The sequence below is a fragment of the Sander lucioperca genome, chromosome 16 (genome assembly GCF_008315115.2).
Source record: "Sander lucioperca isolate FBNREF2018 chromosome 16, SLUC_FBN_1.2, whole genome shotgun sequence".
Classification (NCBI taxonomy): domain Eukaryota; kingdom Metazoa; phylum Chordata; class Actinopteri; order Perciformes; family Percidae; genus Sander; species Sander lucioperca.
The window spans coordinates 22,311,981-22,337,742 of NC_050188.1; the positions used below are offsets into that span (position 1 = coordinate 22,311,981).

At 41.7% G+C, this 25,762-nt stretch overlaps 2 protein-coding genes across 6 annotated transcripts in view; one reads left to right on the top strand and one right to left on the bottom strand.

Annotated features, from left to right (window-relative positions):
* On the bottom strand, positions 1–25,063 carry hibadha (3-hydroxyisobutyrate dehydrogenase a). 2 transcript variants are annotated; one of them, XM_035993463.1, is made up of 10 exons: positions 25,059–25,063; positions 21,878–21,948; positions 20,425–20,585; positions 19,998–20,107; positions 19,692–19,813; positions 9,121–9,254; positions 7,677–7,753; positions 2,647–2,803; positions 1,605–1,859; positions 1–1,520 (listed from the first exon to the last, which is right to left on the bottom strand). In XM_035993463.1, exons 2-9 carry the CDS (start codon positions 21,945–21,947, stop codon positions 1,701–1,703), a joined length of 990 nt encoding a protein of 329 aa, XP_035849356.1. In that variant the 5' UTR covers position 21,948; positions 25,059–25,063; the 3' UTR covers positions 1–1,520; positions 1,605–1,700. The 2 variants fall into 2 exon arrangements, with proteins under 2 accessions (XP_035849356.1, XP_035849355.1); XM_035993462.1 differs by lacking the exon at positions 25,059–25,063 and having other exon boundaries at positions 21,878–22,042.
* The window catches only part of tax1bp1a (Tax1 (human T-cell leukemia virus type I) binding protein 1a), a 22,285-nt gene continuing 19,291 nt past the window's right edge, over positions 22,769–25,762 (top strand). For all 4 annotated transcript variants that reach the window (XM_031323060.2, XM_031323061.2, XM_031323063.2 and 1 more), the window contains exons 1-2: positions 22,769–22,929; positions 24,430–24,644. In XM_031323060.2, coding sequence (XP_031178920.1) covers positions 24,456–24,644 — 189 coding nt within the window. In that variant the 5' untranslated portion in view covers positions 22,769–22,929; positions 24,430–24,455. The remainder of the gene's footprint in view (positions 22,930–24,429; positions 24,645–25,762) is intronic.

The window sequence follows — 25,762 nt, forward strand, 5'->3', positions numbered from 1 at the left end:
TACACGGAACATCTTTTATTTTAGGCTACAGTGTGACTGAGGATCCTTTTCACAGAGCAAAGACAAACTGTAGACACTATTAATGATTTTTACTACAAAAAGTGAAAGTCCATTTAGATTCATTATTTCAATACTACGCAAGAATATGAAATATACATTATGTACATTAGCAGGGAGGAACCGTTCCTCGTTTACACTTTACACAGATGTTGTACACGTTAACAGAGAGAGAGAGACAGAGAGAGAGGAGAAATATGGAGGATTGACTTTAATGAAAATCAATCCCGGCAAGAGAAAGTGCTAGACAATGAAAACAACATTTTGTAGTGAACAGTATAAAATTGTGTTGGTCACAACATAATACTCCAGTGGCTCGATACGTAGATGTAGACAGTTGAAAAGAGAGGTAAGTTCAAAGAGATTCTGTAACTGTATCAAAATGGCCCGGCGATGCACACAGTGCAAAAATAACCAGATATATATCACAGTATTTAAAGGAGCTGAAGTGGTCGAGACAGTGAATGAAAGTATGTATGCTGGCAGGATGACTCGGGTGACTACAGTAGGTGATTGAATGACTCCACCTTCCTGCCAAAAACAGACAAATGTAACAAAACAAGTGAACTTTGAGCCCACAGTGTGGCTACTTATGGTTACCTTACATGTAGTGTTGTGAATATGGGCCTTTTTCTCCAGGAGAGAAAAGGTAACCTAAACTCTCTTGCACTGTCTCACTGAAATTTCCATCCCTATGTGAATTCTTATGGCGCATTCAGACCGAGGCAGAGCGAATATTTGCATCGCTTTAATCACATCAGTTGGATGCGTTACTCGTGCTTCATGCCGATGTAGAGCTGTAGGAATACAAAAAAAATAAATCTTAACACTGATATAGGCTTTCACGACACAGGGACATGTGAATTTCTCACTCGAGTTGAAATATTTCAACTCACTTCTTCGCCTCATTCGCGTAATTTACGTCATTCGTGCCCGTGGCGCAAATTCAAGTGTATTTGCGTCTTTGCATTGACTTTGAATGTAATCGAGCCATCGAAAACGCAGACGGTGGCAAACGAGTCAATACTGTAGCTTTTCTTTTCTGTCCTCTTTCATTTAACAGGAACAGGTCTGAGTCATTTGGGTAACAGGCAATAAGCACACACCTGAAAAAAGCGTACTTAAACTTCTAACAATCATGCAGTTATTACTCATCAACCTGAAAAACCACATATTATTTGCACTAGTACATATAACCTGCAGTGCCTCATCCCACCTCTCATTTTCCACTCTGGCCTCTCAGACTGGGAAGAGAGTTGCTTTATTTCTCTAGATACTGATCTAAGGTCAGTTTTAGCATTTCCCCCATGCTGAGAGAGAGCTGTGAACTGAAAATATGATTTAGCTAATGCTATGAGGGGACATGTGCCGACATACAGTATGTTAATTGGACCACAGATCTGCGCCTGAGGGCAAGGCCTTAGTCTCTCCTGAGCATAGGGGCACTGGGTTGTGTAGTTGTAGTGTGTGTACGTGTGTGTACGTGTGTGTGTGTGTGTATATGTATGTATGTATGTATGTATGTATGTATGTATGTATGTATGTATGTGTGTGTGTGTGTGTGTGTGTGTGTGTGTGTGTGTGTGTGTGTGTGTGTGTGTTTATGTATGGTAACATCACATTCAACTGTGCTCCCCCTCCATTCACTGTCCTTCCTCCTCGCGTAGGAATTGGAAGACGGATGAGAAGTCCTTGTTAGCGTAGCCGCGGGAGCACATGACTCGGAAGATCTGGTGGGCGAGGGAACCCAGAGGGATAGGGGTCTTAGTATCGGTGGCAGTGTTTTGAGCCAACCCAAGATCCTAGAAACAGAGACACAGAGAGGCAAAGTGTCAAGATAGGTGGACTAACATAACAATATATTTTTGTTTATCTAAAGGCTGATATATGTGACAGTAATAAAAAGTGTTTATCCCTATTCTATCAGATTTCTTAAGTTTGGTGTGTGTGTGATACTGCCCAGGCTTATGAATGAGCACACATTGCAAGTGTATTAATAGACACCCAGATGCACTAAATAATACACAGGGGCAGACTGACCCATACAGAAGAGCTAATGCAGTTAAAATGCAGTAAAATTAAGTGGCACATAATAAGTCACAGATGGGATGGTGAAGAAGAGAGTGTATCACACAGAGACAAAAGAACAGTTAAAAAGTGAGACAAAGTCAATTACAGGACTAAGAGGCTGACAAAATAAAGACTAAAAAGAAAAGGAAACAAGAGTAGTAATAGCTGAAACCTTTAGTCGATCAGCAGAAAATTAAATGGCAACAACTTTGATAAATGATTAAATATTTAGGTAATTTATCCTGGGGGAAAATGCTAAACATTTGCTGCTTCCAGCTTCTCAAATGTGAGGATTTGCTACTTTTTTCCGTTTTATTTCATTGTGAATCTATTTGGGATTGGATGGACTAAACGACCTTCGGCTCTGGGAAATGTTATGTGCTTTTTTCACACTTTTCTGACATTTTATGGACCAAACAGAAATAATAATAATATAATAATAATAAATTAAGCAAAAAAAGAATTAAAAAAAAAGAACAATTAAAAAGAGGGACACAAACACAGGGTGGCAGGTTGTACCTTGGCCATTAGTGTGGTTCCAAAGCCACCCTGGTAGTTGTTGGCAGAGGGGACTCCCTCCATGACACCGGGGACTGGATTGTACGTGTCGCTGGACCAGCAACGACCTGAGGACATGTTGAGGATTTTTGCCAGCAGCTTGGGATCCAAACCCAGTCTGGGAAAAGGAGGAGAAAACAGAGATCAGTATGTCCCTCAGACATGGTAACAGGGAAATTCATGGATTGATCATTATTAGCGTAAAACGGTCAAATTGGGTACATAAACCCTGTAACATTATCTGATTGAGGCCTGAGTATTTCTTTCACACTAGATCTGCTGGTGAAAAGGTTCAGTGTGTCGGTCCATGTCTGAAGGATTATGTTTACTGCCACACCGACGACTCAGTAGGAGCTGGCGAGATAGGTGAAAACTGCTGGTAGCGATAGAAAAGGAAGAGGAATTATGTTGAAGTAGTAAGAAAAAGAGACAAATGGGATGGGAGGGACAAGCCGATTATGGAACTCATTTTCAAAAAAGAGCAAACAACGAACATGGAAAAAGATGGGTGTGGGGCGGCTGGAGATTGTTGTGACCCTCACTGAACCTTATGCTAGACTGTGCACCATTCCTCAGTGTTAATGGCTGAAGGCTTTGTAATGCTGGCTAATGCAGTATTGATGTTTACCAGCACATCTATCCTTCATCATCCCTCTTTCATGAAAAAAGAAAGTGGAGGAGGAGGAGAAGTGGTTAAGCAGCACAGGGGAGCCATAAACCTCGCTGTCACGTATAGAAGTACGCTCTTACTTCTGCTGCCCCATTTTGCAATAACCCTCTTCCATAATGCAAATCTCCAGGCTATGATAAGAAGAATAAGCAAAAAGCAAAAAGACAGACAGAAGCAGGGATTGAAACAAAGTGCCAACCATTACAGAAGAGAGGGTGTAACTATAAAGTTTGTGTCGGTCTGTGTAGTGCAGCTTTTGTATATTAACAGTTTAAAGGCCAGTGTAAAGCGGACCACATCAAGCCCTGCCTGCCTCAGTTCACTGTTACTTACAGGCCTGTAACTCTATTCTGCTCTCAATATGACTATTAAACCATCATAGGTCCTTAAGGCCAGCAGCCTCCCTCCTTCCCTCCCTCCACCTGGCTCTCATTCTGCCATTACTACCACAGTTTTTATTAGCTGTCTACTAACTAATTAAGAATGGGAATTGCGTTTACACTCTCTCCATGTCTCTCCCTCCTCACTTACTGTTCGTCTCTTTTGTGTCCGCACTTGTGTTTTTTTTAACAAACTCTTTTGGAAATGTGGGATAAGTGACTGTGCATGTGTGTGTGTGTGTGTGTGGGTGTTTGCGTAAACTTGTGTTTTAGCTTGCAATTTTTTAACTGCAGTCTAGCTCATGATGGCTTTTTCAGTTTATGTCTGAGAGCATCCCTTGCCATCCTGCTTTTCTTCTCCTCCGCCTCCTCTTCCCTGCTGACACCTCCCTGTCTGAGGACTCTGGGGGACATATGTTTGACATCGCACACAAACCCCCCATCTTTCCGCACACACTCGCACACACACGCAGGCAGCCCCTCCCTGCGTTCTGGGTCAGCAGCTGAAAAGGTTACTGGCTGAGCTACAATAAAGCGCGTCCGAGCGCGCAGATCGTTTGTTATAGCGACCAGAGACGCTGACGGGGAGCTGTTGTCCTCTGTTAACGATAAATCAATGAAGTTCCCCTCCTGCTCCCATCACACACACAGACACACACAACCACTCACACACACAGCTGTGGTTATTAGCTGACGCAGTGGTGTTGTTCCTCGCCTGCGGTAATTTGCGTGGAGAAGAGGACATGTCACGCTTTAACAAGATTGACATGGATAAACACACAAAGACACAAACGGTGAAACAAACGTGTTGCTGTGTGATGCCGCTGCACATTAAAGAAATGTGAGAGTGAGAGGGATGGAGATGAAGATAGTAGGGGAGGGTGTTTACGTGCTAGGGAGCTCGAGCAGGTGGAGTTCATTTGCAGCGCTGATATTAACTGTCTGTTTCATTGCGATTAGCTTCTCGTCCTCGTCTGATGCCACAGGAGAGGAAGCCCAACACGTTCCCCATTTATTATTACATTAAAGAGCTAACGAGCACATATACACACATAAGCATTTACTATCCCATTTATAGAGGCCACAAGCGTGTTTATCACCCAACTTTAATCTTCATCGGAACATATGCTCACAATTCATTTAGGGGGGAGAGATGTGTGTCTGTGTTCATGTGTGTTGTGGCAAACCTATTTCTGACTTTTAAAATAAAGGGTTGTGTCTTGTTATGCCTTTTGATTTGCCTGTTCTCATACAATGAATCAAGGAGCAAATATGTGTGTTCCTACTTGTGACTGCAGGGCTGCGTGCATGAATGAGTGCAGGTACACAGGCAACCAAGGTGAACTGTAAGTTGTAAAAGACTCATATCCCTTCCTGGGCCAGTCGCCTCCCTTCCCTTCTTCCTCTCCTTTCATCTTTGTGTGCATCATTAAAATCACTGCAGCTTCTCACCCCCCTCTTCCACTGACTGGTTGGCTGCATGCAGAAATTACGGTAGGCAGAGGAAAAATGAAAGGATTAAAGAAAAGAATAAAATGAGGAGGTACCGCAAATAGGGATGGAAAGGACGGCAGACGGGCAGGCTGTGTATGTGGGTTGGGGAGTGTGTGTATGTGTGTGTGCTCATAATTGTCATGCGTGGCCATTCCTTGCACTAAGACAACGTCATGCACTGTTGGAGACGGCCCGAGCTTCCATCTGAGATCAACAAATTAGCTTCACGAACAGTACTGTGAGTGTGTGTCTGCATGTACAGGTAAGGGGAAACACACACACACACACACACACACACACACACACACACACACACACACACACACACACACACACACACACACACACACACACACACACACACACACACACACACACAGAGCAATTGAAGAAAGGGCAGCTCTATCAGGCCCAAGTCCAGCATGATAAAATGTTATTGCCGTTTTCCTGTAAATTGGATGTGAGTGTTCAGTCTCCTTTGTGTTGGACTATGTGTGTGTGTGTGTGTGTGTGTGTGTGTGTGTATGTGTGTGTGTGTGTGTGTGTGTGTGTGTGTGTGTGTGTGTGTTTCTGTACACATACGCCTAAGAGAGTGTGCTCTCTGCATAAGAGGCTAGGCTGCAATGCAGCATGGGAGATTTACGGGTGTGGGCTCTCTCTAAACGATGACCGTCTTTGTCAAACCCTATAATGAAGACCCAGAGAATGGCCAGTAAGAAGGGAGGGGCACGCGCACATACACACACACACACACACACACACACACACACACACACACACACACACACACCTGAATATGGGTCAGTTTGTCATGTAAAAAATAATTCACCTTTAAAGTGAAGGGATGCAGTAGTTAGTATTCTTATCATTTTTTATACGTAATACTGTAATAATGAGCCCAGTAGATGAGAAGCTGTTGAGGTTTGGTAGAAAAAGCTCTTCAGTGTCTGTGCATGTAAATCTTTTTGTCCAAGTGTGTGTGTGTGTGTGTGTGTGTGTGTGTGTGTGTGTGCATCAGAGACAGTGTGGCAATGTGTAAATCTGTGTTGCTCCCTTAATGCCTCCATATTTCAGAGGCCTAGTGGGGGGATTTATGTGTGACTGCTCATGCCAATTTTCCTCCTCTGTCTCAGCACAGATAAATCAGCTGCACTAACACAGCTGCACTGTGAGAAGAGCAATTTGAGCATGCGCACACACACATGCACACATGCACATGCACACACACACCATTTGAGTTGCAAAACCCATAAAAACACATGATAGTAACACAGTAAACAGAGGAAACTGTCTATTATTGACAGGGGGTATGGATAAATAAAGTAGATAATAAATTCACACTTCTAAGGTGAAAAACAAATCTGATGGCTCGGGTAAATTTATTCATTTAAAAGGAATAACTAATGTCTAAGCCTAACTTCCTCAACCCAACTTCCAAAAGGGGAAGATTCTGGAGGGAATCTGATTTCACATCTGTCCAGCATTTTTGAATCCTGAGGTGAACCAGATATTTTAGGTCATATCAAAATGTTTAGGTTTAATTCAGAAGACTTCATATCCCATCATTCTCAGCCTTTGTGCCATGATGAATGATGGGATTTCTAGGCGTTGTTCAGTGACAGGATACTGGTGAGAGCTCAATCAGCAGATGCAAATCAGAGTCTGTGGCGCCACCCCCTCATCCATCTCTCTCCAACAGAGGCGGCTCTGACTCGGGGCTGGGCTGACCCCTTTGCACTTTTACACACACACACACACACACACACACACACACACACACACACACACACACACACACACACACACACACACACACACACACACACACACACACACACACACACACACACACACACACACACACACACACACACACACACACACACACACACACACACACACACACACATATATATATTTCCAAACCTGTATTGAAGTAGTGAATTACTGCCACAGTTACAGCCATTATCACTGGTATAGTAATTCCTATTAAAGTGACGGCTATATCTAAGGGCTAGGTCGAAGCCAAATTCAAGCATGGCTAAAATATGGAAGCCTCAAACGTGCCACCTTTAGGTTCATGGTGATAGTACTACCTATAACCAAATGTCTTCACTTTGTTGACTCAGGAGAAAAAGTCTGCTGCTCCATATCCCTCAACAAGAATAAAGGAACCCCACTGGATCTACTGTACAGCTGGATTTCACATGTAGCTACACCTCATTGGGCTCTGATTGTGAACAACACGTTGTGATTACTAGCTCATAGTCAATTTAAGGGCTTAGTTAGCATATGTTTAAGTTAGGTATATTCACTTTTTATAGCCCACTCACAGGTTTTCCTGTGTCTTTTCTGTTCTGTGCTCTACCAAACTAGTGTTCCATCCTTGCTTTTCCCGTTAGGATAATAGGTAGGAAGCAGCTTAGCACAGCGTTGGCTGACAGTACCTGATGCCAAGGTTCATGGTCTCTGCGGTCCCAATCATTCCAATGGCCAGGAGCATGTTGTTGCAGATCTTAGCTGCCTAGAGAAGATAGACCAGAAAGCACACAAGGGACTTTTACTGAATGTATACAACAAGGTTTGCAAGACAACATGTAATACAGAATGTAAATACATTTAAAGGTTCATCAGACATACTGTGTGAATATGCCTAAATAGGGTCTCCAAAGGAAGATCTTTAACTGGGACATTTTGCATTAACATTCCTGGATTAGGTCCATTCAGACAAGGAGAAGTGATCCGGCGATTCGCCGCAGGGGTGTGCGGCAGTGGGAGTGTCACTCAAATGGCCCATTTGTGTGAGGTCCTATTTAACCCCCCAATGTGGCACAAGTAGACTTTCACAATTATTGTTTTCCCTCATCAGATCATTTATAGATCTCAACGTTTCCGACTGCACTTGAAGGTAACTTTATTTCACGGAGAAAGAAATAAAACTCAGTTCAACTACCACTTGCTGCCATTATAGACTATATTTTTACATTTTCCTTACTACAGTTTAAATTTGCCGGGTTTTTTTTTTTTTAACATGGAGTCAAATTTCTTGTATGTGTTCACATACTTGAAAACTGATTCTGATTTAAATTATGAACATAGTGTCTCATGAAAAAACAACTACAGCGTAGCGCCTTATGTGAAGCAGAATTTAAAGTCAAAGATCTCTGTACGTTGAGGCACATTACCATTAGCCATAGGAAGAGGTGGGTTTAATGGTCTCCTTGAAGATAAAACTCTTTGTTACCTCCGCCAAGAAGTATATGTTTTCGGTTCGGTTTGTCCGTTTGTTTGTCTGTCAGCAGGATAACGGATACGGATAAACTACTGGCCCGATTTTCACGAAACCTGGTGGAAGGGTGTAGCATGGTCCAACAAAGAACCCAATCAACGTTGGAGCAGATCCGAAACATAGGGTGGATCAATTAATTATTTTTCACTTTTGTTAACATTGCAAGATAGGGTGTTTGTGCTGCATTCATGTGGTGTCAGAATAATCACCCACTTCCCACTGGGAAAAGTCACACTGCGTTAACATTGTGAGATAGGGCATGCCTTGGCGGAGGTCTGCGCTCACTAGAGTGTCCTTCTAGTTTTTTTATGTGGTTTGGTCAAAATCAATTTCATGTTTTCCACTTTTTAGTAAAATGTCTGATTAGTTCGTCTGGATGGATGATTATAAAAACTTGAGTTGTGTTTTTCTTTTAATGAAGGCACTAATTATGGACGTGCATATAAGTGTATTATATAGTATGTTTGGGTACATACATAATGTGTTAAAGTTACTGAAATTAGTAAAATGTTGTGTATGTGAGCGAAGATGCAGTTTACGGCATGTGCTTTGTGTGTGTGCTTTGTGTGTGTGTGTGTGTGTATGCATACGTGGGTCTATACCTGTCCAGTGCCAACCTGTCCACAGTAGACAGCATTGGCTCCCATGCAGGTGAGCAGCTCCTGCGCAGCGTTGTATTCCTCCTTCACTCCACCTACCATGAAGGTCAGTTTGGCCATACTGGCAGCCCCAACACCTAAACACATATTTAAACACAGTGTTGAGGTTGACTTGAGAGGAACACTTGCTGTGCTTGATAGTATAGTACACACATTCAACGTATCAATCCCCAGTCTCCAAAATAGTCCAACCCAGACCTGTGGACCTGGGATACACTGCAAACTTCATACAAGGTTGAAGACTGAGTTACATTTTTACAAAACTAAAAAGGTGCGGACAAATCATATGGTAATTAGGCAAAAGTAAACAGGTGTATCCAACTAAAATATATGGATTTGCCACACAAAAGAACATAATATATCAACCACTTGACTGTTTCAACACTACCAACTGTGTCTAAAAGGTCAGCTGTGTACTTTTCTGTGATTGTGTGTATGTGTGTGTGTGTGTTAGACTCATAGTGGGACAGGCGTGTTAAGTAGTGGTGCACCAGAGGGACAGAGGTATCTTTAAAAGCCGATTGTTGCCATCATCCTCTGCACAACCCTCGTGGGAGCCCTTGCCTTTTGTCCTGTCACCCTTACTCTTTCTGTCTCACACACACACACACACACACACACACACACACACACACACACACACACACACACACACACACACACACACACACACACACACACAGCTGTGCCTGAGGCCAGCCTCCCTCATGGGGGTATCAGTGACAGGCGTGAGGGGTAATTAACTTTACACTTTATCATGTTCAATTAGGCAGCCCTCCCCATGCCTGATGGCTTAAGGAGCGTGCCATGTTGTGGGAGGCAACCTTACCCTACCTCACCCACTCCACCGGGTCCTTAATGCAGAAGTAACCCCTTTTCAGAGTGGGTTGGACCCAGCAGGCCTGAGTCTCCTCTGCAATGACAGTGTCCCCTTATAAGCTTTTTTGAATAGCCCCAAACATTAACACAATTAAATCAGGTATACCAATACTGAATTAACAGACTCACACTACTAAATATAATGCTGATCTCACACAAAATTCTTAGAAAAGTACTGTAGAAAAAAAAATGTGAATATGCTTGCAAAATTAAGGACTTTAAGTTCTCTGAAAAAAGGAAAGAAGCAAAAGAAGGGAAGGGAGAAAGTTCAAATGTCTCTTTAGGGTGTCGTCTGGCTCTAATGAAAGGTCTCTTAATAGTGAAAGCCTAATAATGTCAGTGTTAATAATTAAAAAGGGAATTACTAGGGACAAAACAGCTGAAATGACATTATCAGCAGCAGAGGGAGGGAGGGAGGGAGGGAGGGAAGGAAGAGAAGAGAAGAGAAGAGAAGGAGACTTGGTGTATATTTCCATGACCCATAAACATAAATATACATCTCTTTTTTCCCTCCCCCTTCTTTAATTGGCTGTTCTGTTGTCAAGTGTATGATGCCACTACACTGTATGTGTGTGTTGTGTGAGTGTCAGTGCTGAGCTGTCAGCAGGTCATTAGGGCCACATAATGAAGTCCAAAGCCCACGCTGCGGCAGCTGCCTATGGACCACGGCAAACACACGCTCAACATAAGGCCGCCACACACACCAATCATACACACATATGGTTCACAGTGCATTAACATGATAGATTTTGCGCCTTTCTTGTTACTTTATGTTGTCTTTTTTAATCTAATTTATACATCTGACTTAACCTATTTGAATCTAGTTTAGTTGAATATAATTTGTTGTTCATGTACTGTATAATATACAGAGCTGAAGAAGTCACAGATTTTGACAATGCTATCATTAAAATTAGGAGAGAAGGAATGTGTAAATAATAACAACTAAATTAGAGTTTTCTTTAATTAGAAGGTAGTTGTAAAAGTTCAACTTGTCATATCACTTACATTTCATTTACTAGTTTTCATCTTCAGGCTGAGCTTCTCTATTTCTCACACACACACACACACACACACACACACACACACAAAGAGCAGTGTGACAACTGTGCTGGTTCATTAGTGGAGATCACTGTTCACGGACAACTAAAGAGGAGATTATTGATATCACAGTCAACATGCTGATCAATTATCCTCACTAAGTAGAGAAAGAAGGAGAGGGAGGAAGAAGGTAAAGAGAGCAAGACAGAGAAAGAGTGAAGAAGAGACAACAGCAGAGAAGGAAAACGATCTTTCTCTTCCTACCTCCCAGCATCCCCCACAACTCTCCCTCCCTCAAATTAACTAATCACCCATAATAAGCTCTTATGATCTGTAGTGGATTTCTATAGGCAGTGACACCGGGATGATGGAAGATCCTTGTTGGTGGAAGAATAAGACATAATTAGCATAACAATGTGTGTGTGTATCAGTGAATCTGTTTATTGTGCATGGGCCAAAATGTATTTATTTGGCATTTATTTGAGTGTGATGTGTAATTCGTTGATAGTGTTATCATGTGTGTGTATGTGTGTGAGAGGGGACATCCCGTTCTCGGACTGGTCCTGTCAGAGACGGATTAAAGAGGAATCCTAATGAGGCTTCCTGAGCGCCGGGCCTGCCGGCTCATCCATCCCTGCGGGAGTGACAGTCCTGGATCGTTAGCACTGCACAACTACACAACGCCCCCTAGGGGGGGAGGCAAGGTGTGTGTGTGTGTGTGTGTGTGTGTGTGTGTGAGAGAGAGTGTGAGTGTGAGTGTGTGTAAGGGGTGGGGGGCATCTGTGATAGAAGATACAGGGCTGAGAGAGTAGAGAAGGGATGTAAATACTAAGAAGACTTCAAGGGGTGAAGTAATGTTATAATGCCACACCAAACACTACTTAATACATATAATTATCCCAGAGTACCAAAAACAGCACATACTGCCACCTCTTTCGGGAGAAAAAAAAACAGTAGATTCAGAATAAAGACGAAAGTGCCACTCTAATGTCTAGCAAGCGGTCCTTTCTTGGGAAATAAATAATTCCCTTGGGAAAGAACCACCTCTCCTCAGTCATTTTCTCTCATCCAGCTCCAAGGGACAAGTTTTGGTTGGCAGAGCAGTGGGTGCCCAACTCCTCACCCCCAAATCACCCAATGCAAATATTCTCAGAGCATGCTGAAGCTGGCTGGACTGTTAATGAGCCACTCTGTGGCTTTTACTGTGTTGAGTGAAAGGAGAATGAAAGTGGCTCCAACAACATCTATGACGTACTGTATGGAGAGGCACTGCACAGTGTGTATATCTGTGTCTGTGAGCATGCATCTAGTTGTGTGTGGCCCATGCAAGTTAACTTTTTACAGACATGTATATCTCCTTCATCTGATCTCCTCTATTAACAAGATTCAAGTTAATAAGCAGGCAATCACGCACTATTAGGACAGATGCTTGACAGCAGGCTTTGACGACAGGCATCAACTGTGAACATTAAGAGGGTGAATCTGGTTGTGTGAAGGCAAAGGAAGATCAGAGAAAACGACTTTGGTTTGGCCTGTTTGTAGTGAACACTCAATTCATTAGCACTTCTTTCATTACACACAAAAGAATCAACCAAAGCAATTCATGACAGCCTTATAACCTTTTAAACTTGGGCTCTTTTGAAGTGGTGTGTGTATGTACAAAGTAAGTGAGAATGTCTGTGTACACATGCATGCAGTATCAGTTTGTGGGTTCTTGTGTGTGTGTGTGTGTGTGTGTGTGTGTGTGTGTGTGTGTGTGTGTGTGTGTGTGTGTGTGCACCAGGGACAGGTGCAGATCCCAGAGCTTGCCGCCAATAAGACGTCAGTTGGAGCTTCTGAGGCCGTGTCTCGGAGTTACGAGCCGCATCTAAACCAGTAGGCACTTTTTATTGGTGGTGGGTTTAAATTAAACTACATTTGTGAATATGAGGCTACGCAAACAACACACACAGACACACACGAAAAGGGATGTTCCCAGAGTTTGGTAATGAATGACGCATTTGACAACGCGCCACAACCCTGCTTTTTCCCAGTATACAGAAAAACACTTAGAGCAACAACACCTATGATATCATTAGATCTCTTCCAAACACCTCATTTCCTAAAATGACGATGATGTAACTGTTTTTACTTCGAGAACGCCTGATTTCATGTCACACCTTCAAGTGCAAATGTAGTTGGTGTAAACAAACTCTGGCTTTGGCAATATACTACATTGTTTGCTACTAAGTTTTTAACTATATGCACATGTTAAGTTTTGGCTCAACTGACAGTCCTCTTTAATTCAGACTGAAAAAAGCCTTCACACTTAATAGTGTAACAGCCTTGAGTCAATGGGAGTTGACTACTTGCAGTGTAAGCCAGTGGGGGTAGGATGTTTACAGGCCAACAACGCAGCCTCATGTGGTCCACCATTATAATTACACCCCAGGGCAGATCTTTTTCTCAAACAAATTAAAAACCCAAACAGACCCTGTAAAAAGCATAGCGGATATCGAGTAAATACGTGAAACGATACGAGGGTGCACGTTAACCAAAATCGCTCACACACATGAACATTTTTCTTTTTAAATCAGCTCTTTCAACAGTCTTCCAACTTTGCTAATGTTCCTCTGTAATGTTAAAAACAGACTCTTTATCATCTCCAGTTAACGAGCACAGAGCCATGAGAACTGACTTCTGCACAGAAGCACTTCATGAGAACCTTGAGTGGAGAAAGTTTGGGTTTTTAAAAAAAAAAAAAAAAAAAGAGTTCATTCAGTTTAGAGCATTAACATAGTTTCTAGTATATGTTACTACAGCCTTAAGGGTTTAGTTTGCAATGCCTGTCCACTGACCACCAGGCCAGCCCTCATCATCATCATTATCATCATCAGTAACTGCTCTATCCCGTAGGGGAGAGGCAAGAAAAGGTCCACTATCAATCCTTTCTCTGGCCCAATGAGACTCATCTAAGAAGAAGCAAGTTGATAATGATCCACAATTAGGCTGTTAGCAGGCAGGGACACAGACACAGACACACACACACACACACATCAGGTGCAGAAACTCCTTCATACAGACAGGATGCTAATTCGCTTTTAGGTGAGTGACATGTAGTATGACGTTTGGGCTACATTTGACAGAGTTTTGAATGGCTCATATGCCATCTTACTATTTGTCCACACACACACACACACACACACACACACACACACACACACACACACACACACACACACACACACACACACACACACACACACACACACACACACACACACACACACACACACACAGCAGATGACATACGGGCAGAGATGTGAGAGCCAGTCCCCAGCTGCTGTGGGTCTACCCCCATCTGGAGCATAGACTAGAGTCCCCCATCACCACCCCTCCATCATCACCATCCCTGGTCACGTTACCGCCCTGCACCCTCCCTCCCACTGGCCCCCCCAATTCCCCCTATGTCACCAGAACCCGTCAGTGAGAGGCTTGTTATGCTAATCTAGTCTTTGGACCACTGACGCTCTCTAGTACTGGTAAGCCATCAACTTGACAGACTGCGACAGCACCACCCCCTGCCCATCCAACCTGATTCCTTCACTTAGTGTCAGAGAATCATCACTAACCTTCACTAAATGGCCTTCAGTGCCTGAGTGCTCTTCTGCTCCTTCCTCTCTGACAAGAAACAAAAATTACAATACGGTTAATACTAGAGGTGCAACTATTAATTGATTAACCGATTAGTCAATTACGAGCAACAATTTGACATTACCTCAGACTAAAGGAAATTGTGACAGACCTTTTATACTATTTGTAGAAATTTTAAATCGTTAGCAGAAGCCCTGGTTAATACTTGTGATTAAGTTTGTATCGCAAGCAAAGATACTTTTTTGGAACCAAAATAATCCCTTTGAAAAAATGTCTGTTTGCCATAATAATTAATGTCTGACATGGTTTTTCTACAAAAAGTTCAACTACCTTGTAATAAACTCTTAAAATAACATCTGTTTCTCTCATTGAAAGATCCAGAATCGATGAATATGCAAATATTGTTTATTTCACTGGACACATGATGCGTCCTACGTCACTGAAAAGTCCATTCTCAGTGTCATGCGCTGGAGGGTTCACCTTTACACGTGACACTTGTGTAAGTCACGTACTGGACCTCGATTGGCTTCCAAACTAGTTGTGATGTCACAAAATTCTGCTCATATGTCCATGTCTTTTAAGGTGTTATTTAAGGTGAGCACACAGAAACTTTACACCTTTAGCAGATACATGTGAAAACAGGCTTCTAGTGTTAAACTCTGCACATACTGTACATCATTATGCACAGTAAAGCTCAAACAGCCAAGTGAAGTAACAGTGAGAAAAATAATTTGTTTTATTTGAGTGGAGGGGGACTTTAAGAATCAGAGTTCATGCTTTATCTAAAAAATAGTTTGAAGGTGGTAGAAAGAGAATCAGTCAGCAGAGAAGTGGATTGGCAGCGTTGACAGACGAACAAACCGGTGCCAGCACTGGTTTGAACAAGCTCCTACAGGCTGGAGGATGACGTTCAAACTGTCGGCAAATGACACACTGCAACACTCAGGCTTCAGTTGATGTGGTATGGATATCATTAGAGTGGTGTTGAGACTCATCCTAAAGAGGTAGTTAGCTGAGGGTTATAAGACCTCGCAAACAAGCAACATTAGCCTGAGTGCCCACGGTCCCACAAACGCTCCTTCTTGCTTCCATTTGCACCGATAGCTGACTTTCCCAGCGCTGGGAAAAACACAATGAAAGGGTTTTTTTAGGGCCTTTTTTAAGCCATCGTCCGTTAGCAATGTGGCAGCCCACCATGGGCACACAGACACAAACACAGGCATTCTGGGTAATTACTGCTAACGACCCCGCTGCTTGTTAGCCAGACCTCCTATTTTTGCCATCGCTGTGCCAACACCCTAGGCCTGTGACATCAGAGCTTGTTTTGTTGTGGGTCAACTTTGCATGCGGACGTTTTTAATGACACTAGACAGTGGTAGAAATGTGTGTTCAAGCAAATGTTAGCATGCCTAACGAACCATTGTCTGTGTAGGAAAGTGTTTGCACAGAGATTTCAACTGTGTGTGTGTGTGTGTGTGTGTGTGTGTGTGTGTGTGTGTGTGTACTAGGACACCACAAGGGTCATGCAGGGCTAAAGCCAAGACACTGGTCAATGTGCAAGAATGAAAGTCAGCAAGATGCCCATGAGAAGAAAGTGAGTTTCTTTTTAAAAAGGGTTATGACTCCGCTATTTAGATCCCACAGTTGACTGCCAAACCTCTAGTGACGCACACAACATACACACACACACATTTCTGTGTAAAATACGCCACCTCACACAACACACATACACGAAGGGATTCATTTTATCTCAAGAGGAAAAATCTAAATTAAAAACAAGAACAAATGCAGAAACCACAAAAAGAGATCACTGCATGTCAGTGCTGAGTGTATTGTTATCCATACTGAACAACATACATTTTGATTGGATAGCGCCTTTATTTGAGGGAATTTAATCAAGTGTATCCAACATATATAATAAGTGATATTAATAAAATATAATTTTGATAAAATGCTATATTTTTGTGTATCTCTGGGATCTGACTAGGACAATGTCAGCTGTTTTTTTTTTAAACTAAAATTAAGTATTGAAATATTTTCTATTTAGCTTGATGTTATATTGTCTTTCATTTGTGGACATATAGTAACAAATTATTAAGAGTACATTTGGTCGCAATACACACACACACACACACACACACACACACACACACACACACACACACACACACGACAAAACCCTATTTGGGTAGGGTGCCATCTCCTGGTTGGAACAGAGCATGTAACCTCATATCCCACCCAGAGATGTGGAAAGTGGGGATGGGGGTTTACAGGTCCCAGTAGCCACATGCTGAAACCCTCTTCATAACCTGTATGTCTCCAGTCTATGGCCTCCACAGGTTTAGCCAGGCTTATCAGGGTCATACCATCACCAGCAACTACCAATCCCTATAGCTCAAAGTGGGGCTGAATGTCGGAGTGTGTGTGTGTTATACCGCAGCAACTAACCATTTCTTTTCTTATAGATCAATCAACTTTTTTAGATTCATTGTTTTGTCTATGAAATGTCAGAAAATTAAGATTGACATCTCTAAATAACTTGTTTTGTCAGACCAACAGTCCAAACCCCAAAGATTTGCCATTTCCAATAATATAAAACAGAGACAATCCTTACATTTCAGAGGCTGGAGCTAGTGAATGTTTGGTATTTTTGCTTTATAAATGACTTACATTAATTACCATAATATAACTGATTCTCAAAATTGTCTTTTCTACTGAAATGTTTGTGCTTTTGTGCACTAAACTAGCTGTATGCCCTTATGGATATGACTTATGGATGTCTCGTGACGACACTGAGTGGGCGGGTACATGCAGCATGTGTGCATGTGTGTGACAAAAGAGTGTCTGCAGAGCTAGCGGCAGAGGCAGCAGGTAAATCATTGGTCATCTCAGGCTAGTAAAAGAGATTTAGTTAAGTGACAGGAGAGGAAGAACCTTCACAGAGGACTACACACACAAACTGTGCACTGTCTGTAGTATGTAAACAGTGTCTGTGTTAACTGGGAGGGTAACAGGCTCAAGGCTCTGATCTCGCTGACTGCAGACGCCAGCTGGTAAACATGCCAGTGTGGGCCAAGTCTGTGTTTGTATGGCCGATGGCGGGGGAAAGAGTGTGCATTGTGCATGAATTAAAGATTGTGCAATAAAAAACAAATAGATTTTAATCAGAGTTAGTAGTGAGGTGTGCTGGAGTGTTAGGATGTAGCATACTTTAACTGCATACCTGAATGAAAATAATCGTGTGTGTGTGTGTGTGTGTGTGTGTGTGTGTGTGTGTGTGTGTGTGTGTGAGTGAAAGAGATGGAGATGGACAGTTTTACTGCAATGTGTCTCCTTCATGTCTTATCTCCCTCCTCTCCTCTCCTGCACTCCATGTGAGGGCAGATTCTCTCCTCTTTATGACTCTTTATCTGACATGAAAGGCACTAACATGGGATACCCGCCATTACGGCTCCATCAACATGAAAAGCTCTGACACGGGATTCTCCACTGCTGCTCAGCCCATTAAGAACGACTGGTGATCCTGTGCTCTGTCAAGCAGCCGTCAAAAGCAGACAGCACCACATAATGAGGACTTAAAACCTTAACCTTGCCTTCAAGACCCCTGGTCAAAAGCAGCAATAAAACCTCAAGAGGGCACCTACTGGCTGGCCTGCTCAGTAATTACAACCCATGTTCTAGCACTAACCCAAAAGGTCCCATAGTTTAGATATACAAAAGAGTGTAAGATGTAATCAGAAGTAAGGCTGAGGGGTCAGAAGCCTAACACTATGATTGGTATTCTCAAATGAACAAACTAGCAGTTTGATTCTGCTTGGGATACTGCCACCTACACCTATACTCACAATCCCTTTATATAATGTCTGACCAGTGATAATGGTCTTGAAGAGAGAAATGAAGCCTGCGATACCTTCAGACGTAGCTTGCATTAGCAAAGCGATCAAATTACAATGTTCAAGCTACAAAGAATCATAAAATCAATTAGAAAAATGAACTCAGTAGAGTGCAGATCTCCGTGTGTCTTCCTCTCCCCATCCAAACAAAAAAAAGAGTTGAATCTCACTTAATTGTCCCTCCCGTTAGAGCCCTGCGCGGACTGTTTTCTTAATCCTGCAAACATTCTGATCTTGCATAGATGTCCGTTTTTGACAAAGGCCAAAATGTGGCCTGTAAAAGACTAGGAACTGTAAGGCTTGTTTTTAGCCTAGCAGATTACCAGAAATGCCTTTTGCTTTGTCACTAGAGGTGTTGAAATTAATCAAATAATCGATGCATCGAATCGTGGACATGGACGATGCTGCATCGATAATCGACCGGGCCATAATCGATTATTTCTGTTTACAATATAATGTAGGCCTAACAACATTTCTGTTTACATATTCTGTTATGTTTTGCACATTCGGGAAATGCCATGTGCTCAGTGCTGTAGTTTTATGTATCCAATTTATTTTTGAAGCTTGAAAAGCTATGAATTAAATATCCTATATGGCTTTAATAGAAACATTTATTTGACGCATCGTGATGCATCGAGATATCGAATCAAAGACATGATAATCGTAATCGAATCGGGAGATCAGTGAAGATTCACACCTCTATTTGTCACTGAAGCAGCACCGACCGGTTAAGAGGAGTGAGGAGAATACATCCATGGTAAGGAGTCAGCAAATCAATGACAGTATAAAACACTCAATAAGATTTTGTGAATCACCGCAACCACGAGAAGTCCTTGATCATACAAACATACATTTGCACAAGAAATATTAGGCGGATGGGTTCAGTACTAAGAGAGATCAGACAGATCGAGAGATACACAAACACACACACATGACCAAACGCATGATCGGCTTACGCCTGGAAGGAGACAAATATGCAGAGATGGACTTTGCAGATGTAAAGTGTTTGAAAACAAGAACAGCAAATCAAAAAGGTTCACAAGCTTACTAATTTGTTGAGTGACACATTACCTCCTGAGACCGGAGCATCCATGAACACTGCACCCATCTTCTCTGCTGCGACTGCCATCTCTCTTGAGACGGCAGGATCGATGGTGGAGGAGTCAATCAACAGTGTTCCCTTCTTCACCTTTCTAAAGAGGGCAAGACAAAAATTATTAACACTTCATATACAGTGCATAACATAAGTTGTGTCTGGCCAAGCCTTTCTTTCTGTTTGTATATTAAACACGCTGCAGATGGGCTGTTTCTTTGTTATAGTTCTTAAAATGGTGCATGAATGTCACAAACAGAGCCTGTGATATTAGGTTAGCTTACTTGAGAATGCCATTTGGACCTGTGTATACTTCAATGACGTTGGGACTGGAGGGTAGCATTGTGAGGATGCGGTCTGCTTTCTCCGCCACCTCTGCTGGAGAGTCTACTACCTGAATATTGGAGTCATCATTGCACAATATCATCATGTCATCAACACAAAATAAACCTCTTCATGAACAAATGGGATGTGATTTAGCTCTGATTTATGACAACCTGTTGGCTCAGGAGCATATATTCATTTAGTAGCTGTTGTTCTAAAGAAACTGCAGTGAATTTCAATCAATGGGTGGTAAAAGCTTGCAAATACTCATCAATATGCAGTTCTTGGCCGACTCGGCCTGATAAATGTTGTGAATTTTTTTTATGTTACATATTTATTGCTTTCTATTAAATGTTCAAGTGTCCATATGTGATGTGTGAGTGTTACCTGGGCACCAATATCCTGCAGCTCCTTGCAAGACTCAGGGAAGACATCAGTTGCAATAACGGGATAACCGTTTTTTAACAGGTTTTTGGCCATGGGACTGCCCATGTTTCCCAGACCAACAAACCCCACTGGTGTTTTTGAGGCCATTGATCGCGTTGAAACTGAGGGAGGATTACAAAGATGCCATTAGAGGTGTGAGAAAAAATGTGAGACTTGTTGTTTAGGTGAAGTCCAGAGCAATACAAACACATTACAATCCTCAATATCTTGACCAACAGTTCAGAGAGGCTTCCCACAGTAGTCACTTGTATCTAACATAATTTTTACTTGTGATAGCACAGTTGATTAGTTTGATTCTGCTTACCGAATAAAGGCAAGTCAAGTTTATTTGTATATCTCCATTAAAACACAGAGGGAATTCAAAGTGCTTTTAAATGACAGTTAAAAGCAACTGAAAAAAACGGCTATCCTTACATTTTCCAAAAGGAAATGTTCTAATTAGAATCACTAACAACAGAGCAAATCTTTCTGCTGTAACTTAAGACCAGCTTTTGGGCAGTCTGGCCAGGCTATTAAAGACTGCTGGCTCAGCCAAGGTCCAGCCAGGTTAACAGATACTAAAGGGAGTGGAAACTCTGGCAGTGAACCAACCAGACTACAACCACAGGATTAGGCCTGGATAGTGTAGCCCAAACAGAAAGTAATTTGTCTGTTTCTACTCTACAGTTCTTATTCAGTCCATTACAGCATACTTGGCTACTAGTTTATTGATTACCCATCTATAAAAGTATCTATTTATTGTACTATAATAATAATAACCCAGTTAAAGTGGTTGCTAGCATGACTTTACAATGGACTTTGAAACTGGCTATACAGGACTGGGTAAGACCATGTCTACTTTGTAAAGGCAGTACCAGGGGGAGAGGGAAAGCACTGTATTTGGGCCTTTAGAGGAAGGTCCTTTGCAGAAATTATTCCTGTAGCCAAATGTAACCATTGCAATGCAATGCCAGGATACAGTAAATAGATATAATAACGGTTCATAGCACAACTGTTGTTGTATTGAAGTACGTTAGCAACACCTAAAGCTTAGCAGACTAACATAATCAGAACCCAATGCAGATCTTACCTATCTAGAAGTCTATTAAGATATCAATGCAAGTTCAAATTTGCTGTTACTGGCCATTGCTTCACATTTCATTATACTCATTCCATTACGCACATTGTCCTAACATACTCCAGACTGAACACCGAACACAGCAGGTGACCAACTCAGACACTGTGCCCAGACTGTCACGCTTAACTAGCACGAGCAGTAAGTATTCATGCTTTCTTCAGATGGCTAACAAGCTAGCTAACAGGCTGGAGCAGAGCATGCTCCGCTTGCCTTTTCCTATCAACACACGGTGGGGAAACGGCACAAGGAAACAGAGAACATAAGCGAATACGTTACCGAAAGCAAGGTCGACATGCTTATTCCACCTTAACAATACATTTCGCGACCCTCTAAACAACGCAGCCATGCTTCTCCCCTTGACCTCGGCGTACAGTGACAGCTGTCAAGCCAGGAAAGCCCAACTGAACTGTTATGATTGACTGTGATTTCCGCCAATCGCCGCACTCGATGAGTTTCCGCAGCCAATGGGAACGAGGCAAAGGCGGGATATCCTGTACTTTTACCCTTTAGCCGCTTCTCTGAGTACAAATCAATAGATTTAACAATTAATCAATTAGCTGTGCAATATAGCTTTTGCTTAGCAATGAATGGTACATAGTTAGTACACAGTACATACGATTGCAAATGATCTCTTATATTAAGATAAGATCATTCTTTATTAGTCCCACAACAGGGAAATTTGCAGTGTTACAGCAAAGGGGATCGTGCAAAAACGAGAGGCACCAGTAACTAATGCAAGATATAATAATACAAATGTAAACAGTAAACACATAAGTAAACAGACTAAAGGGTTTAATACACAGTATTCACAGTGCACTGATAAAATATTGATAATGATATTGCAAAGATAAGTCAACCTTAATATAGCACATGAGTGTCAGTTTTGTCTTCTTGTGTTTGGAGCAGTGCTGATTATAACGTGTGGTATTATATATATATATATATATATATATATATATATATATATATATATATATATATATATATATATATATATATATATATATATGGGCCTTATGGCCCCTAATATATATATATATTCCTGTTTCCTGATGTATTGTTGTAAGTCAGAAGGGATATAAGTATATGAAGCAAGGAAAGAGAATTGGTAGTTGATATTTGAGTTCTCTCCAGACGAGACGTCTGCTCCCCCGCATCCTCAGCATCATTGGTACTCCTCAGCATCCCGGAAGTTCAGCATCATTTGCTCTTTCAGGAAGAGACGCATCATCGTCAGAGCTTTGTCAACAACGGGGACAGTGGCTGAAACATCGGCCTGCCCGGCAGAAATACCCTCTTTTTTTGCAAGTGGAATTCATATGAAAAGGGTACTCTTTCATTTTCAAGCTAAATGAATGCCTGTAATGTTCGTGTCATGTGTCAGCAAGCTAACGTTAGCTGACCGACGAGGAGAATGTTTAGCTAGCTAGCGAGTGACTTGACACGACATGGCCTGTTCCCAAGCTCATGTTAGCTGCCTAGCCACCGAAAATAAGATGATATCCTCTGACTAACCGAGGTTATTCTATATGGTAAATCTGTAACGTTACATGAGGTTTTTCGAGAACAAATGACTAGGTGTTGGTCACCATGGCTCACTATACAGACGATGTTATGTTAGCTTGTTAGCAGAATTGAGAATCGGTTATGACTTAATCACTTTAACATTCACATCTTCGTCAGAAGTTGGGTTTAATGGAAATGTAGGGCAGGGTTTGTTGTTTTAGCTTTATTCTCATCAAGGAAAAGATGAATTGCTGAAGCGGTAGCATCACTTGCAAATAGCTAGCTAGCTACACATTCACACCTGTTCTTCCTCTACTCTTGACCACAACTAAAGGCTCAGTTTGAACAGTTACGAGTCCACTGCCTTGCTGTAAAGTAATTAGTCAGAGTAGTGTCTTGGTAGATGGGTATTATGTGGCTTCCAACCCCCTTAACTACACCAGCTAGGTATTTAGTTTGGTGAAAGTAACCTTTACTTAAAAGGGAGCTCTAATTTAGTGTTGTATTTTTTTATAAAGTTGTTGGATTTGCAAGAGACAACTTTAAAAGAATGGTCAAATTGATGCTGTAGAGATATCTTGACTTTTAGTAATGTGTCAGGCTCCAAACACTGGATACTATATATGTTCTATTGTATTACACTGCAGGGCTCTACAGTTCAAGTATTTCACTCGCACTGTAGAGCCTTGCACCACCACTGCCTGGTTAAAGCCCAGGGCTTTGACTCATCATGCCCATCTTTGACCTGAAAAAGCTCCTCCAGAGCCACAGACGACCACTGTTTTTAGACCTTAGTAGTTCTTTCTTGCTATGACTACTCAATTGGCTTTGAAAAGTAAAATCATGGAGTTCCCTTTTAAGTACAATTGTACAAGAAGTACAATACCACAATATATAAATACAAAAAAGTTGAATAAAATCAGTTGCTTGGGTGGCAGCACTAAAGGCAAGTTATCAAACAAAAGTTTCTTTGTGTAATTATGGATTTGGCTACACTAAATACATTGTTTTTCAATTGGCTGCAGGTTTTTCTTCTGCAAGATGGACACTGAGGCCCAGTGGTTATTTTAAGTCAAGTCAATTTTATTTAAACAGCACAAAAAGCGCAAGTTGCCTCAGAGGGCTTTAAATCTGTACAGCACGTTCCACCCTCTATCCCTAGACCCTTTTTTTTAGATCGTAATATGGTAAGTACCTTCACTTCATTTTTAATTCATTTGTCTTTTTGTAGTGTGTGCGACTGAAAGAAAGCCTTATACCTTTCCTCCACTCTACTGTTTGTGATGCTCAACTTCTCTGTCCTCTGCTCTTTTGTCTTACAGACAAATGAAGTGACCAACAGGATACAATGTCATCGTTCCAGGTGGTGGACTCATCGCCGGGCAGCAGTGTCAGCATCATGGAAACGTCCAACTTTGCCCATGTGATCTTCCAGAACGTGGGGAAGAGTTTCCTGCCCCAGGCGCCCCTGGAGTGTTGCTACACCCTGACCCCTTACATCACTCCCCACCCCAAAGACTGGGTGGGCATCTTCAAGGTACATCACACACACCACAGCAGCTTTTACTCTCACCATGCTTCAAAGACATCATCAAACAAAATCAATTAAGGCCCAGACTTTTATTAATCTGAATGATTTATGTTACAAAGAGATATTTAGATGGAACTATTCCCAGCCCATTACATAAGTGTTTGTTCAATGGATTATGTGTTACGGTTGTATTAATTGGCCATAGGTTTGCAGTTGGTACATTAACTCATACAGTACATCCGCCTTGACACTAATGGTTCACCTCTTCACTGCATGCCTAAAACCTCACCACAAGCTTTGGTGTGGTTGTTCCGCATGCGGAAAGAGGAAGAGTGTACGTGGTGGGCTGGTTTGCAGTAGGTCTCGCTGGGGGGCAAACATTTGGTGCTCTTTATGAACCACTCTGATTCTTATTAGGACCTCTTTTCCCCACACTTCACTTGTTCGCTCCCCTCTGTCTTTCCATCAGTCTTTTCTCTGCTTCCTGCTAACCAACCACCCCCTGCGCCCTTTTATCAAGGCCATCAAATCTCACACGTAATTAACAGGAAATGTGAACTAGGAAACTTAATGTCTCGTAAAGTCAAAAGACAAACATTTTATTGTTGTTTAAGAACTGACTTCAAATCTACCAGCTCAATTAAAAAGGAATAAAGACGCTGTGTTTATATGGAAAAAAAAAAGTCAATTGGAAAATGTAATTGTTGTAATCCGCGCTAATGAAACCTGTTTGATGGTGCTTCATGTCAGAGAACAAGCAGACCGCACTTCTTTAATCCTTTTGATGTACATGTCTGTCTTTTTGTGTATTCATGGAGAAATGTATCTATTTAATTCTGGCAAAATATGTGTGGCAATGTACATATATATATATATATGTATGTATGTATGTATGTATGTATGTATGTATGTATGTATGTATATATATATATATATATGTGTACACATGAATATATTATTAGTGATATAATGAACCCTTCAACTTGTAATCATTTGTTTTGTTTTTGTCAGTGGGCCATGTAACAAGAAGTCTGTATGCTTTTACAAATACCACTTTGATTATAACAGAAAATTAACTCATGCCACCGAATGCTAAAACATGTTATGTTTTGGCTTGAAGTTTG